A 17,001-nucleotide genomic window follows, 5' to 3' on the forward strand; every position below is an offset into this window, starting at 1 on the left:
GCAGAGCAAACGGTCGTGAAATGAAGACAGCGCTCTCATACAAATGATCTTTCCACACAATGTACGGATTAAGCATCTCCACTTACAGACAATAGGAAGGCTCCATGCATTAAAAATTTGATGCCGAGGATTTTCCGAGACAAAGACAAATCCACACCGATTAGATAATAGGAATGTGCCTGAGTGATAATGAAGACTCAAATTCTAAGAGGAGGAAAGCAAATCTCAGGGACCTAACTCATTAGTTAAAAGGCAGCATGCAGCTTATTGAAGATATTCTAACGGCTTCGCTTACCTGACGGTACAAGCATCGCCTGGCCGCTGCCTGAGTCACACTGCAAAATCCTCCCCCTTCCTCCCGCTTTTCCTCCCGTCCTCTCCTTTTCCCTCTCCTCTGCCTCTCTCTCTTTGAGATGGGGTTTGATGATGTTGACCAGGTAGGCCTCAAACACCTGGGCCCAAGCTATCCTCCTAAGCGAAGCTGAGACTACAAGGCACACACGGCTATCTGGCCTGGGAATCACTATGTAGCCCAGGCTGGCCTCGAACCGTGGCTATCTGCCTCTGCCTCCCTAGGACTGGACTTACAGGCATGGCCACCCAGCCAGCGCTCTTCTGGTCTTTTCTTTTTTATTTCATAACTTTATATCTGTATTTACTTGGATAGTGTCGTCTGTCCCCCCCCCCCAGCCCCCGCCGCCCCACCCTACCACCTCTATTCTTTATGCCCTCCCAGTGAACTCGTGTCTTCCGGCTGTCATGTCTCCCCGCCCCCTTTTTTTAGTCTTCTTTTTTGGTTTTTCGAGACAGGGTTTCTCTGTGTAGCCCTAGCTGTCCTGGAACTCACTCTGCAGACCAGGCTGGCCTTGAACTAGGAAATCAGCCTGCCTCTCCCTCCCAAGTGCTGGGATTATAGGTGTGTGCCACCATCCCCGGCCCCTTTTTATTCCAGATAGAACACATTTTCTGTCTAAGGAGTTCAGCACTGGGGAAAACTAAAAGTATATTTCCTTGAACTTCGACCTAAAATCTTAAAGATACAAAATTAAAAGATTGTGAGTGCAGTTTTATTACTGGGTATTTATTCAGAGCTACTAAGGACTCTGTCATTATTACCTGTAAAAGTATTGTCTAAGAAAACATTTTCTTTTCTTTTCTTTTCTTTTCTTTTTTTTTTTGAGATTTATTTATTTATTATGTATACAGCATGTATGACTGCAGACCAGAAGAGGGCACCAGCTCTCATTACAGATGGTTGTGAGCCACTATGTGGTTGCTGAGAATTGAACTCAGAACCTCTGGAAGAACAGTCAGTGCTCTTGACCTCTGAGCCATCTCTCCAGCCCGAAAACATTTTCTATCCTTTCAACTGAAAGTTTACAAAGAAAGCCTTGGATCTGGGGATGTGGTAGTTCAGTCAGTAAGAGTGCTGGCCTAATATGCAGGAAACCCTGGGTTCAGTTCCCAGAACTGAATAAAACCAGGTACTGTGACTTATGCCTGTAATCCTAGCACTTGGGAGAGAGATGCAGAAGGATCACATGTTCAAGGTCCTCCTCAAGTACATAGCAATTTTAAGGCCGGCCTAGGCTACATGTGACCCTATCTCAACATCTTCCTCCTCCTTCCCCCACTCCCTCCTCCTCCTCCTCCATATCATCATCATCATCATCATCATCATCATCATCATATGGGCCTGCTCAGCAGCACACATACTAAAATTGGAATAAGATTAGCATGGTCCCTATGACCATGATGACATGTAAGTTCGTGAAGGGTCCCAACCTTAAAGGAAAGAAAGAAAGAAAGAAAGAAAGAAAGAAAGAAAGAAAGAAAGAAAGAAAAGAAAGAAAGAAAGCAGGGAGGGAGGGAGGGAGGGAGGGAGGGAGGGAGGGAGGGAGGGAGGGAAGGAAAGGAGAGGAGGGGAGGAGGCCAATACCTCTTTCCCACTTGTCCTCAAAGAAAGAAAACCTTTTTCTTAAAAAAGAAAGTCTGATTATTTGACATGGATACTTGGGAGCCACATGGTAGAAGGAGAGAATCTACAGTGTCCTCTGACCTCCACATGCACACCATGGCACAACAGGGCACTTCCATGTACACACATACACACACACACACACACACACACACACACACACACACACACACAAATAAATAATGCAATAAAAAAGAAATAAATTTCTTCATCTAAACTGTTTTACTCTTGTTACTTAGCATGAAAAATATGAAGATATTATTACATCTCTGAATTACTCATATAAATATTTATTTTAAGAGATGCCCAAAGGGAAAGGCTCCTACTCACTGATACCACCACAGTGGCCCCATGGAAAAGAAAAGAAATGGGGTGATATAATCTTGGAGCTGGTCCCAAATACCTCCTGCAAATGAAGGAATAAATAAAATAGACATTATTGTAAAGTTCAAGTGAGACCTATACTCATCAAGCTTGCTTTGAAAGGGTGGAAGCTTTCCATACAAGAACGTGTGTCCTCAGGTGATCTTTCTTCCAGTTAAACCAAGAAGCCAGCGGGAGGTGAGGATGCATCAGCCTCACCTATGGACTGTGAGAACAATAACCTCTCCGTCCCCCAGAAGAAGAGTCCCCCCAGATCTCAGCACCGCTGTGAAGTCTCCACACACGGTCACTCAATGGCAAACAGCTGGTACAGACACTTGACACATAACTAACCTATCAGCTGAGAGCAAGCCTGAAGTTGCTGTAGGTTTCTCCTTGTGTGTATATCTGTGGTGTCGGTGACAGAACCCAGGGCCTCAGGAAAGCTAGGCCAGTATCTATCGCTAAGCCACAGTCCCAGCCCACCTTCCACCTTCCTTCTTTCCTTTCAAATTTTCCTGGAATTACAGTTATTTATTTATGTGTGTGCTTTGTGTGAGTGTTCGTCACGTGCCATGTAGAGGCCACAGGACAGTATTTGAGTCAGCCCTTTCCTTTAACTGTCTGGGATGGAGCCCATCTAGTTAAGGCTGTCAGACCTGGGCCAAGTACTTTTCCTGACTGATCCATCGCACCAGGTCACTGCCCCATCCCTGAGCAGAAGGGAAGACTGGGAATGAAAAAGGAAGATGTTCTCTTTTGTTTGCAGCGGTGGGTGCGTTTGTTTTGGATTTTATTTGTTTATTTAGAGAGTCTCACTCTACAGCTCAAGCTGTCCTCAAACTCATGACAATCCTGTGCCTTGGCCTCAGAGAACTGGAATTACAGGAGCAGGCCATCACATCCAGCTAACAAACAGATGCGTTTTTCAAGATGTATTCAAGTCACTTCTATGATTTGTGAGCCTTTGAGAGCCATTTAAACTTAAGCAGATCAAACAAACATCTTGTACCTGTGTTTTTCTTTACTGGCACTCAAACTCCAGGATAAATAGCAGAATTAGGAACTGCAAGAGATGGCTCAGTGCTTAAGAACACTGGCTGCTCTTCCAGAGGACCCAGGTTCAATTCCCAGCATCCACATGACAGCCCACAACCTTCTGTAACTCCAGTTCCAGGGGATCTGATGCCCTCTTCTGGCCTCTGCACCAAAGTGGTATACAGATACACACCAGATACACACACACACACACACACACACACACACACACACACACACACACACGAGGGAGATAGAGAAAGAGAGAGAGAAAGACAGAGAAGACAGCTATTAGAGGCAGAGAGATACAAGCAAATCTTTAAACTTGTGAATACACAAATGTGCAAATAGCACATTAGACATTAGTTTTCTTGATTAAAACAAAACAACCCCCCCTTCATTAGAATATGTTTCGCTTGGGGAGTTTATAAGCCCAACAACCAACATAAGTAAATTAAAATTGTGCACTTAATGGTAATTATGTCTCCAGTATGCTACTTTAAATCCCTGCTTGGTCTCGAGAGTTTTACCAGACTAACTCATGTTTCTTTTCAAGATAACAAAGATATCAGAATCATAGACATTGTCAGGTTTAATCTGATTTTCAAACTAAATTCAAGCAAAAAACAAAATCTAAAATTACCAAAGAAAATCAGAATTCTTTTTATGAGATTTGGGGTTTTTTTTGAGAATAGTGTATTCCTATTTCATGCAGAGCAAAGGGCTAGCCACCCACAATGAAACCTGTTACAGATACGTTTTCTGTCTATATTTTAAGTGTCCTGGGTTTTATGGATTTGGGGCCATAAACCTGTTACACAAAGTTATTTCTTTATTTTTTGCCCATTTAACCATCTTATAAATCCACTTGTCTCCTGGTGGAACTCCTTGGATATTATTAAGTTTCACAGAAGGAAACAATACACCGTGTTTATTTCCATTGGCTCTGGCCTTCACTTCCAACAGTGAGCATTTGAGTGACGAGTCCCAAAAAGGGCCCTCAAGAGAGGATTAATCTGCATCCCAATGATAAAAATCTTCTGTCTCTTCATTCCTTCCTTCACTCAGAGTATTATTGCTGGCAGATGGCCTCCGCTTGATCAAACACGGAGCAAAAGCCCTACTGTTTCTCCAAATGCGTAGGTACGTCATCAAGTTTCTGAGCATAGATCATGGCTGTTTCATCCCAGGTGTCTCACATCTGGAGCTAATCCTGCAGTGACCACAACTATAAAGTGGGGAGGAGCCTTTGCCGGCTTCCCCCCACCCCAAGCTTGCTGTAAAATGCTCACTAAGAGCCTGGCCACGGAATGTGGAAGCGGTTAGTCTTTAGGAGGAGAGGAGGCAGTTTGAAGGACGACAAGGAAAGACATAGCTCAGGACATGAAATACCACAACAGGGCTTCCCTTCCCCGGCATCATAGAAACTCCACCCACATTTGCCTCGTCATCCATGAAGAATGCTGTCCTTCCTCGACACACTTCCAAGCACACTAATGTAGCTGTAGACACAGAAATCTTATTCCATGGTTGTTGGTAAGCGCTATGATATCGATACTGATGTACTGATGAGCTGGTCAGGGACACTGCTGATTCAACATAACTATCATTCTCTGTGGTCAGTCATCCTGGACCACAGACAGGTGGAAAACAGCACACCCCACCAGCAGTGATAGAGTTCAGCACTCCGGTTCAAGCAACTCCAAACCATGGCAAATACCACTGAATTCTGAACCAGCCGTTAAAAACCAGAGCCAAGGCCTGAGAGGTTACCAAGACTCACAGGAAGGGCCATTTTTTAATTTCCTTCACCCTTTTCATTCCCAATCAGTGAACTATTGAGGAGTTAAAAGAACCTAAGCTACAAAACAATAGAGTGGGAATACGTGTGAATACATACAAATTATGACACACATATGCACACACACCAATTTACCAGATCCCTAAAGCATTACAGCTTCACTGTGGCTAAAGATGAAACATTTGAAAATGACCTCCAGTAATCCTTCTGTGGCTCTAGGATTTCTCATGTATAATTAACTCTCAGATTTGAAGATTTTTGAAATTTCTCTTCACATCTTACTTTTGAGGGGGGTAGATACAACCGCTATGCCACGTCAGTAAATGTGGCTGGCTTTTTTGCAAATCATCAGTATTTTGAAGGCAATTGGTATCAACACATACACGCATCCAATATCAGCCAGCCACGAGCCGGTCAACAGAAACGATGTGACTGAAGAAGATTCGGGAGAACCAGGATTCCATGAGCAACCTTGTGATTGAAGATGTGGGCGGACAGCAATCTCCAACAGCGGGTGAGAGGAAAACTTCCTCTCTCCATTTTCCTGTGTGGTATCTAATCTCTGGGTTTTCATTTCCTCGGGGATCTGATAATTATGAAATTCTAAATAAAGTGTCATCTTTCTAGAAACAAATCCACGAGCAGAAGAGCCCCCATCAACTTACAGATGTTTCTCAAAGCGCCTGCTGATTATTTTCAAGTGTTGAACCCACAAACCATATGGAATGCTCTTTGGAAGCTTTCTTTATCCCATGAGGGGTGAGGGGTGTGTGTGTGTGTGTGTGTGTGTGTGTGTGTGTGTGTGTGTTTCAGAAGAAGATTAAGGAGAAATATGAGAGGGGCTGGAGAGATGGCTTGTAGATTGAGAGCACTGGCTGTCGTTCCAGAAGACCCTGGAAGATGCTCGTTCCCAGCATCCACATAACAGCTCACGACTGTCTGTAACTCCAGTGCCAGGGGACCCAGTGCCTTCTTCTGACTGCTGTGAGCACCAGGCAAGCAAGTGGTCTACAGACATGTACGCAAGCAAAATATGCACACACACAAAATACTTTCTTTTAAAAAGAAGAAATACAAAATTGACGTAATATGAAACTGACAGTAGTGTGACCACAAATTGTCTTTTCACTGCCCACCTAATGTTGAAACTTCAATCTGACCAATGCTGTGATATAAATATGAAAATATATGTATATCTGTCTATACAAGTCAACAAAATTATATTTACATTCCATGTGACATATTTTACATCAACAGAACAGCTCTATTCCCTATTATATTCTGGGCGTCTCTCTCTTTGTAATAGAATTTAAAATCCCACTTTTATTCTTTATATGATTCTTATGATAACACAAAGGCAAACTCATGAAAACAAAGAAAAATCTATGGATCGTCAACTAAGCCTCCATGTGCATAACCGAGCCTAAACTTATCTACTAATGAAGTAATGCTGTGCAAGAGTTCAATTTCAACACTTCACAGCCTACCAAAAATTAGATATTCCCACTTTTACGGGGAAAAAAAGGAAGAAGAAGAAGAAGTACTCATCTTCAACATTCTGCTTGTTTCAATTATTCAGGGCAACCCAGGCTGATAATTACACAGTCCCCAGTTGCTGAGTAAAAGTGATGCTTAATTAGCCAGCAGGAAAGGTCGATTAAGATCCAGCAGGGCACCTCGTGAGGGTCTCTCACACTCCTGCAGAGAATAGATTCTGGCTGTGCCCTTCCAAAGGATGGAATTCCTCGAGTGTAAGAAGTTTCCACCGGTTTTGAAAGTAGAAGCTAAGAACGATCAGCTATGCAAATTAGATCCCAGCCCTAACCCTGCAGCTGTATTTTTAGAGTGCTCAGCTCCAAGGTTTGGAATCTCACTGTCACTTGGGTGGCAAAGGACAGAGGCACACTCATCCTGCCAAAGCTTGGTCAGTCGCCACCTTCCAAGAGAAATCGGTCAGGAAATGGATTGTAAAGGAAATTTTGATTTCTTCTTCCCCTAAGGAAGCGCATGTTCCCAGCATCTATTAGCTGCCCACATTCTAAGATGTGCAAATGAGATTAGAGCTCCTTATTCTAAAAACTTAACGAGCACAATGTTCTTACCCAGTCTGGGAATAATACACGCCAGTGCGATCAAAGAATCAACTAACCAGGCCCGATTTTAACTTTTCTATTGCAGAAAGGGATGGGAAAGGAAAGTCAGCCCCGAAAACACGGAAATTCTCTTCTACTCCCTAACACTTTCTCGTTAGTTGACTGACCCAAGCCTAAGTGTCCCAATCTCACCATTATGCTTCTGCCCTTGTCAGACACAAATGTGTTCTATAAAGGCTAACATAAAACACAAAGCCAAAATCAGCCTGATTATTTTAAGACAATTACCAAAACGTGCTTATATTGGTAGACTTCAATATACTCACCTACTTCCAAATCAATTCGTAAATTTCTGCCAAATCTGAAAACCTGCGGCAGGTGCACGTCACTGTTAACTTATACTGTGGTAAAGGAGATTTTTCCTGAAAAAGCATAATGAGGCTGGCTGATACAAACCTGGATTTGATTTGCTGGAAGCCCCGGAGAATGTGGTCTCTCTGGTCCTGAGCACCAGCACTGAGGTTCTCATTCCTCAAGCCCTCCGCCAGGAAGTCTTCAGCATCTAAAGGAAAAGAAAAAGTCGTCAACAGAAGACGATGAGAGAGAAGAGAAGAAAATCTGAAAGATTAGACAATGAATGTCGTTTCTTGTATAAACCTTTATGGCTACACAATATGAACATGAATGGGCTAAAAGTGCCATATACTTAATAACAGCCAGGATGCTAAATTCCTATTAGGTGCAGCTCACCATGGTAAAGAATAACTAAGATTTCATGCATCTCTACAAGTGACTAGTTCTAACAATCCAAGACCTTGCTGCAAATTTAGAAAGCTGCTGCAGACATTAACCACAAGAGGTAACTATTTTTGAAACCATTTTTTAAAGCAGTGCTTACATACTTGATGGTGGCTGATGGCAGAGGGTGGATTGTCAATTTCATAAACATGTAAATATTACAAATAAGTCACAGAAGGTCACAGACCAATAAGAGTAGAGGAGAAGTCCCAGTAATTGCAGTTGAAATAAAAAATAGAGCTGAACCGCAAAATCAAGAACAAAAAGAGGGCAGGCATGCAGAGGAGAACCATTAATTAGCAGATGCATCATCAATGCATGTGACAAAACAGCCAAGGGAAGGAGCCGCATGGAAAAGAAAAATGCATCCAAGAGAGGGAGATTGCAATTAATGTGAATGTACATTATAAAATAGGAACATGATGGAAATGCATACTACGAAACAAATCTCGTTATAGTGAAGGAAGAAATTTGAAGGTACACAAATTTTCTAAGACAAAATACATCAATAGCAATTACGATTGCCAGAAATATGAGCTACATACTTTATTCTTCATAATATGCTTATCATCCCTAAAAAGCATATAAATAAAATAGTTAAAACTCTCTGCCTCCAAAATAATCGTACTCACACTATGAAGCTGCATCACATATACCACTAAAATAATTCGATGTACTTACACAGTTGAGTTGTGTAAGTACATCTAAACATTTGTTTTACACTCACGCTACTCAATAATAGCAAACAGAAAAGTCCTATAACCATCACCAGGACTTCTGATGAGATACAAAGCCCCGGAGATGGAAATTCTCATAAAGAATCACCATGAACATCGAAACCCTGAATCACATCAATTGTAGATGTCATTTAATGGGTTCCTCCAGGGGACTTTGAATGCTAAAAGAATAAGAAAATGGGAAGTTGAATTAACAGGGAAAAAAACAAACCAAAAAACAAGTGGCATTTGAAACTCCATTAATGCAATATGTCATATTAATAGAAGGACAAAAATACACAATCATCTCAAGAGCTACAGAAAAATCATTTGACAGAATCCAGCAGTGCCTCACAATAAACACATTCAACATAACTAGGAAAAGAAGGGAACTTTCTCAGCCTGAGAAACAGCTTCTACATAAAACCAACTACTAGGGGCTGGAGGTGTAATTCACCGGCATGGCCTGCTGAGCATGTGTGAGAACTAACACAACAAACAAAACGATTTATTTTTATTTTTAGGTTTTTCGAGACAGTTTCTCTGTGTAGTTTTGGTGCCTGTCCTAGATCTCGCTCTGTAGACCAGGCTGGCCTCGAACTCACAGAGATCTGCCTGGTTCTGCCTCCCGAGTGCTGGGATTAAAGGCATGTGCCACTGTCACCCAGCTACAAAACGGTTTTTAAAGATCCCACAGCTAACTTTGTACTTAATTGTGAAAGACTGGATACTTCCCTCCCTGCTCCAACAATCACAAACAACAATGAAGCTGTCACCACTTACATTCAGTACTGTCTTAGAGATACTAGCCAGGGCAATTAGACAAGAAAATGAAGTTTAAACATCCAGATTGGGAAAAACAAAGTAAAACTGTCTAATTTGCATCTGATGGGATCTTCTATGCAGAAAACCCTAAGGTTCACTGAAACTCTATTAGAACCAACACATTTATAAGGTATAAAGCTAGTGTGCAAGAATCAGCTGGATTTTGACGTTGATTTGGGGGATGTTTGTTTTTCTGTGCTTGGAATCAAACCCAGGGTCTTGCCCGTGATGGGCAAGTATTCTATCCCTGAGCCACAGCACTAGCTTCGACTGTATCAGCAATGAACAATCCAAAAATAAAGTTTAAAAAAAAAACGATATTTAAGATATAATTTTAAGTAATTTAAGAATAAGCTTGCAAGAAGAAGAAGAAGAAGAAGAAGAAGAAGAAGAAGAAGAAGAAGAAGAAGAAGAAGAAGAAGAAGTTGTTGTTTTTGTTTGTCAGGTTTGCAGAACTGGAGAGATAGTTCAGTAGGTAAAATGCTTGTCACACAGACACGAAGACCGGAGCTTGATCCCCAGAACCAATGTAGAAAAGCTGAGTGTGATGTCCTTCAGTTGTATGTCCATTGCTGGGGAGGGAAAACAAGAAGATCCCTGGGAATTGCTCACCAGCCAGGCTAGCCAAATTGGTGAGCTCCAGAACACTGGGAGACTGTGGGTGTGTGTGTGTGGGGGGGGGGGGTGTGCATAATTTTAAGAGACAAAGCAATATTTTAAACTATTTTTATTATTTTTTAATCATGTGCAGGTGTGTATGTGCACACGTGTGCAAGTGGTCAAAGGTGTCAGATCTCCCGGGACCTGGAGGCACAGGTGGTTGTGAGCCACCCAATGCAGTTGCTGGGAACTAAGTCCTTTGCAAGAACAGCGTGTGTTCTTAAACACTGAGCCGCATCTCCAACTCTGTAACAGGATACTTCACAAGCTTGGTTTCAAGTACTTCTGGTTTTTTTAAATGTGTGCTCACCCCTTTAAAAGGCTAGTTTCAAAAGTGGTACCCACTTTTGAAGTAAGTAAAATAAAGTGTCATGCAAATAAATTGGAAAACCTTAATAAGACAGTTGCCAAAAAAAAAAAAAAAAAAAAAAAAAAAAAAGTAAATAAATTCCCAGGCCAGTGTACGGCTCAGTGGAAGAATGTGTGCTTAGCATATGTGAGAGCCTGAGTCTGATCCTCAGAACAGGATAATACAAAGAAAAGTACGTCTAGGAACATTACACGATAAACAGAAAATTTTCAAAGCAGCCAGAGAAAATGACCCATCACATACAGTAGAACGGTGATAAGAATGAGACTTGGATTTTCATCCAAAGCAATGGAGGCAAGGAGACACTGGGATGATGCTTGAGAGTACTGAAAGGAAAAATTAAAAAATAAGAGGCCTGGTCAACTCCAAATTCTATACCCGGTGACAACGGCCATCAAAAGACGAAGACCAGGTAAAGACAATTTTGAGATCAGCGAAAACTGAAAAAACATCTTGCTAGGAAAGCTGCACGAGAGGGACCCTGAAGGGAGTTCACTTCGCCCAAGACAAGTGACCCCAGAGAGAAACAGCCCTAGAGGAGTGCCAAAGTGCTAATAATACGGCCCGTCTGAGACACCCTCATGCTTCATTTTCTCAAAAGACAACGGGCGGTTTCATGCACAGCCTGCCACACTGCACTGCACAGTTTATCACCTACCTACAAGCAAAAATCTGTCTCAAAAACCTAGTGTCACAACAGCACACAGGGCAGGGAAACCAGTAGATGAAACCCTATTAATGATCCAATATTAACCCTAGATGGATCACCACCACCACCCTAAAAGCAGAGAGAGATAACTAACCATCAGGATGTGTGGGAAAGCCCTAGGGAAACCTACTATTTTGTAAGCTTCCTTTAAAATAAACACACACACACACACACACACACACACACACACACACACACACACACGGTGGGGAGAGAATATGGGGTTCTCCAACATGGAGGGATGCTGTACCTCCCAGAAGCTATAGGTTGCCAAATAAAAAGCCCAGAGGCCCGTGTAGATTACCCCATCAAGCTATTGTGGGGGGGCAGGTTCTGAAGACCCTCAAAACAATGTGACCTGTTGCCTTTGCACTAGGTTGCCTATCAGAACTTGACAGTAAGGCCCTACTGCCGAACACATCATATACTTTGATCACAGAGTTTGGAGAAATGAAGCAGGTCCTGTCCTGGAAGCGTCCTACTTGCTGGCTGGTTTTCATAGTATGAGAAGTTTTATCAGCTGTGAAGGCTGAGAGCTAGTGATGATTAGCCTGGCAAGATAAGCCTGTGGTACAATAGTGAGCGGTATGAATGTTATAGGGTAATCAACCATTTTTAATTAATTGGATTAATTTCTCCTTAGGAGAAAACTCATGCCTGATACAAAAATCTAGCCAAAAACCTATGACGAGGGAGCTTCATAGGCCCTAGGGATGAATTTACTATAATTTTACTAAACAGACATATGCCTTCTAAATATATCTCTATATCCATAGATGAGTGCAGCTCTCAGACCTCATCAGAGAAGCTTTTTGGTACAGACAACTGCTATGGGATAATGTTTTTGTACACTGGCTTAATAAAACGCCAGTAGCCAGGCAGGAAGTATAGGTGGGATAAGCAGATAAGGAGAAGTCTGGGAAGAGGAAGGCTGAGTCAGGAGATGCCAGCCCACTGTCCAGGGAGCAGCATGTAATGGCACACAGGTAAAGCCACAGAACGTGTGGTGACATATAGATTAACAGAAATGGGTTAGTTTAAGTTAAGAGCTAGTCAGTAGTAAACCTGAGCTAATGACCAAGCAGTTTTAATTAATAGAAGCCTCTGTGTGTTTACTTGGGTCTGAGCAGCTGCAGACCGGGTGGAACACAGGAAAACTCCATCGATAGACAACAGTAGTTAATGCAGAGACTCACAACTGTCCAAAGTGAAGAGAACAGGTGTCTTTGGAGTGCTCAGAAGTAGAGAAGACATTTGTATCACACTGCCCTCCCCTCGGTGCTCAGGAAACATTGTGGGATAGAGGACCGAAGGGCTGAAGAGTCACAGAGTGAAACAGAGTCTTCTGAACATGACAAGACCCTTGCCCCAGGAGCTCACAACAGTTGCACAAGACCAAGACAGTCAACATTCCAGCATGGATGGGGAGGAGCAGACCAGCACCCATCCCTAGTTGATGGCTTCTGGGGGAGGAAGAGTCAGTTAGGGGTGTGGTCCCCCTGGTAGACTAACCAGGATCCAGGGGATGGTCCCATACCCATGAGTGTATGGGTAGCACATTGGACTTGGTGACAAGGACATGAAGTTGAATGGGGTGTAGCAGATCTGAGAGAGGTTGGAGGGGAAGAAGACAGTGAATATGATCAAAAAGCATTGCATGAATCTATGAGATTCTCAAGGAATGGATACAAATATTAAAAACTGCAGACTCAATTATATGTTGTCTACAAGGAGCACACTTTAATGTAAAAACCCAGAAAGGCTGAAAGAACGGAAACTAATACATGACACAAACTGAAAGAATAAGGAAGACAGAAGTGATGCATTAATAAGGAGACAGAAGTGATGCATTAATATTGGGCAAAGTAGTCTTCAAGAGTGAAAACACCAGAGATAAAGAAGGCTGTTTCAAAACGACAGAAGGGCCACGTCACTGGGTGAGATAACAATTACACAAGAGTATGAGCCCAGTAACTGAGTTTCATAGAACAGCACAGCCCATTGCTCTCTCCCTCCCTTCAGTGCCGGGGATGAACCTAGGAACTTGCGTGTTCTAGGCCGGTGGTCTCCTGCTGGCTCATATCCTTCGCTCTATTTAGTCTTGATAAAAATTTTAAATAGGGGCTGGGGAGATGGGTAGGTGGGTAAAGGGCTTAGTATTCAAACACGAGGATCTGACGTCAATTTTCAGCACAGCAAGTGAAACCTGGGCACAGCAATGCCGGTAACACAATACCTGTAACCTCAAAGCTGGGTGTGAGGGGCGGAGACAGGTGAATCCCAGGGGCTTGCTGGCCAGCCAGTCTAGCCAATTCATGAACTCCAAGTCCAGTGGAAAACCCTGCCTCAAAAAATAAGGTAGAGGATAAGAGAATAAGATATGGGACATGACTTTTGTCCCCTCCCACACTCAGACATTGATATATGTGGATGAACACACACACACACACACACACACACACACAAACTGAAATGTCTATAGAAACTTTATTCATAATTGCGGAAGATTGCAAGCAACCGAGATAATCCCTCAATTTGTATAAAGAAATGATGCCACAGCCATACGATGGCATCTTATCTGGTGTTAAAGAGAAATGAACAGAATCCAGCAGAATGGCTCAGCGGGTAAAGGTTCCGCCACCGAGCTTGACAATCTGTGTTCAATCCCCAGGACCCACACATGGTGGAAGGCGAGAACTGAATCCCACATGTTGTCCTCTGAGCTCCATATATGTGCCTCCTCCCACCACACACACACACACACACACACACACACACACACACACACACACACACGAAGGAATGGATAGATGGATAGATAGATAGATAGATAGATAGATAGATAGATAGATAGATAGATAGATAGATAGATAAATGTAAGAGTCCCATGAATGGCAAGTGGTTCACAAGGGCGGGTGGGGAGGAAAAGGCGAAGCATGGGGGCTTTTCCGAACACTGAAGCTATACTATAGTGCCTGACCTATAAAACTGGATACACGATTGTCAAAACCAACAGATTCCACAGCACAGAGACTGAGTCCTTAATGTCCGTGTCTTAGTCGAGTTACTATTGCTGGGAGGAAGCGCCTTGACCAAAAGCAACTCAGGGAGGAAAGGGTTGATTTGGTTTTCATATCCACATCACTGTTCGTCATTGAAGGAAGTCAGGACAGGAACTCAGGGCAGGAACCTGCAGGACAGGAGCTGATGCAGAGGCCATGGAGGGGTGCTACTTACTGGCTTGCTCCCCATAGCTTGCTCAGCCTGCTTTCTTACAGAAGCCAGGACCACCAGCCCAGGGCGGCCCCACCCACAATGGGCTGTGACCTCGCGCATCAATCACTAAGTAAGAAAATGCCCTACAGTTGGATTTTGTTGTTGTTGTTTTGTTTTTTGGTTTTTTGTTTGTTTGTTTGTTTGTTTTCGAGACAGGGTTTCTCTGTGTAGTTTTGGTGCCTGTCCTGGAACTCACTCTGTAGACCAGGATGGCCTCGAATTCACAGAGATCCGTCTGGCTCTGCCTCCCGAGGGCTGGAGGCGTGCACCACTGCCCGGCCCTACAGCTGGATCTTATAGAAGCATTTTCTCAATTGAAGTTCCCTCTATCAGATGGCCCTAGCCAGCACAGTCTACAAACATCAAACATCAATTAGGTTGGGAGATCTTAAATGTAGACCGTCATAACATAACCCAAGCGTTCTACAGATGGATGGAATAACCTCATTGGAGGAAAGGAGGAAGGTGTTGACGTAAGTAGCTTCAAAAATGAGGAGTCAGTGAAATGGCCATCCTCAGCTTACTGCCAACATCTTGGTTTCACTGTTGTTCTCTCTCTCTCTCTCTCTCTCTCTCTCTCTCTCTCTCTCTCTCTCTCTCTCGGGGGGGGGGCGGGGACTGCACACTCACATGTATGCTAGAGAAAGAACTCAAGCCAACCAGGGATACAGGGTAAGACCTTGTCTTAAAAAAAAAAACCTGAGCAACAACAAAGTAATCTTGAATTATAACCCAAATTATAAAAAAAATCATTAAATCCATAAGTAATATATATATATATATATATAATTAAAGAAAGTAATAAATGAGAGATAAGGGACAGAGCTCTAGTGTAGATTTCAAAGCCATTGTGTAGACATTCTACCCCTAAAGGAAACATACCTCCCAATCCTTAGGTGTGGGCTGTACACAGCCACTTTCTTCCAAACGGCTGCAGAATGGGAAGGGGAAATAAAGCGACTCCACAGCGGAGAAACTTGACACCAGCCAGGTGTTCATGGTTCAAATCAACCATCATAAATCACACACCGACAGTGTGGACCCTTGATGCAATGTGATGAAAAAAAATACTTTTGTGATCTTCCTCCCGCAAGCCTGTAACCCAGGTCTAAACATGAGAAGAACGAGACACATTCTAATAGGGGGTCATACTGCCATATACCTGGCCAGCACTTCCTCAAAAGGTTACATTCATCAAAAACAAGGGGACTGTGGGAGACAGTCACAGCTGAGAGGCACCCAAGAAGACTTGACTGTATCCTGGATAGGATCCTGAGATGGGAAAAGGGCACTAGGTATAAAACTAGGAAAACTGAATGAACTAGGGGTTTTAGGTGGTGTGTGAAGATGCTGGTTCATTAGTTATAACCAAAGCACCTGTCAGGACTAATCTTGGGTGTCAGCTTGACTACATCTGGAATCAAGAACTAAAACCCAAGCAGCTGGGCCTGCCTGTGAGGGATTGTCTTGATCTCATCATTTCAGGTGGGAAGACCCTCTCTAAATCAGGATCATTTGAGGTCAGAAGACCCACCCTAAATCTGGGCCACACCTGCCTGTGGCAGCCCACATAAGAGGACCTGGAAGGAAGAAGTTTTGGGGTTTTGCCTGCAAGTTCATCTATCCAGCAGCGGAGGAATTACTTCGCTGGTAGAACTTACTTCTTCAGCATTTCAACACACACCCAAGATCAGCTGACATATCCAGCTTCATGGACTGAACAACTCCTGGATTCTTGGCCCTTCGGTTGGCAAAGTCCATTGTTGGACTAACCAGACCTTAGCATGTAAACCATTCTAATAAAATTCCTTTTCATAGAAATAGATTCATCCTGTCAGCTCTGTTCCTCCGGAGAACCCTGACTAATGCAATACCACACTGATGTAAAATATTCCAATAGGGAAGCTGGAGGAAAGAGAAGGGTCACGAGAATTCTGCATCATCTGCTCAGTATTTATATAACCCTAAACTTTCTACAAAAATTCAATTAGTAAAAGCGGTAAACCATACAATATGAATTGATTTAGAAAACCAAAACAGGACTGGTAAGACCAGTAAAAGCACTAGCTGCTAAGCCTGAAGATCGGAGTTCAACTCCTAGGTCCCCTATGGTGGATGGAGAGAATCAACTCCTACAAGTTTTCTTCACACACACACACACACACACACACAAATAAAGTTATTAGAAGATTAAGTTAAAATATTAGGTTCGGTGCATTCATTTTCGAGTTATTGCCACCCACCGGTTGGGTGCTGTGATCAGCATTAGGACATCAGCAGAGGTCACTACCAGGTGGTGGAATGGCAGCTATTCCTTACCATCCTCATTAATATTTCTAGATGTGTGTATATTTCTCAGTTATGTGTTTCAGAA

General features: G+C 43.0%; 1 protein-coding gene across 3 annotated transcripts in view; it reads right to left on the bottom strand.

Moving 5' to 3' along the window:
- The window catches only part of Skap1 (src kinase associated phosphoprotein 1), a 301,849-nt gene that overhangs the window by 265,936 nt on the left and 18,912 nt on the right, over positions 1–17,001 (bottom strand). For all 3 annotated transcript variants that reach the window (XM_028869029.2, XM_037201534.1, XM_037201532.1), the window contains exon 2: positions 7,730–7,835. In XM_028869029.2, coding sequence (XP_028724862.1) covers positions 7,730–7,835 — 106 coding nt within the window. The remainder of the gene's footprint in view (positions 1–7,729; positions 7,836–17,001) is intronic.

This window comes from Peromyscus leucopus, chromosome 8b, assembly GCF_004664715.2.
Source record: "Peromyscus leucopus breed LL Stock chromosome 8b, UCI_PerLeu_2.1, whole genome shotgun sequence".
NCBI lineage: Eukaryota > Metazoa > Chordata > Mammalia > Rodentia > Cricetidae > Peromyscus > Peromyscus leucopus.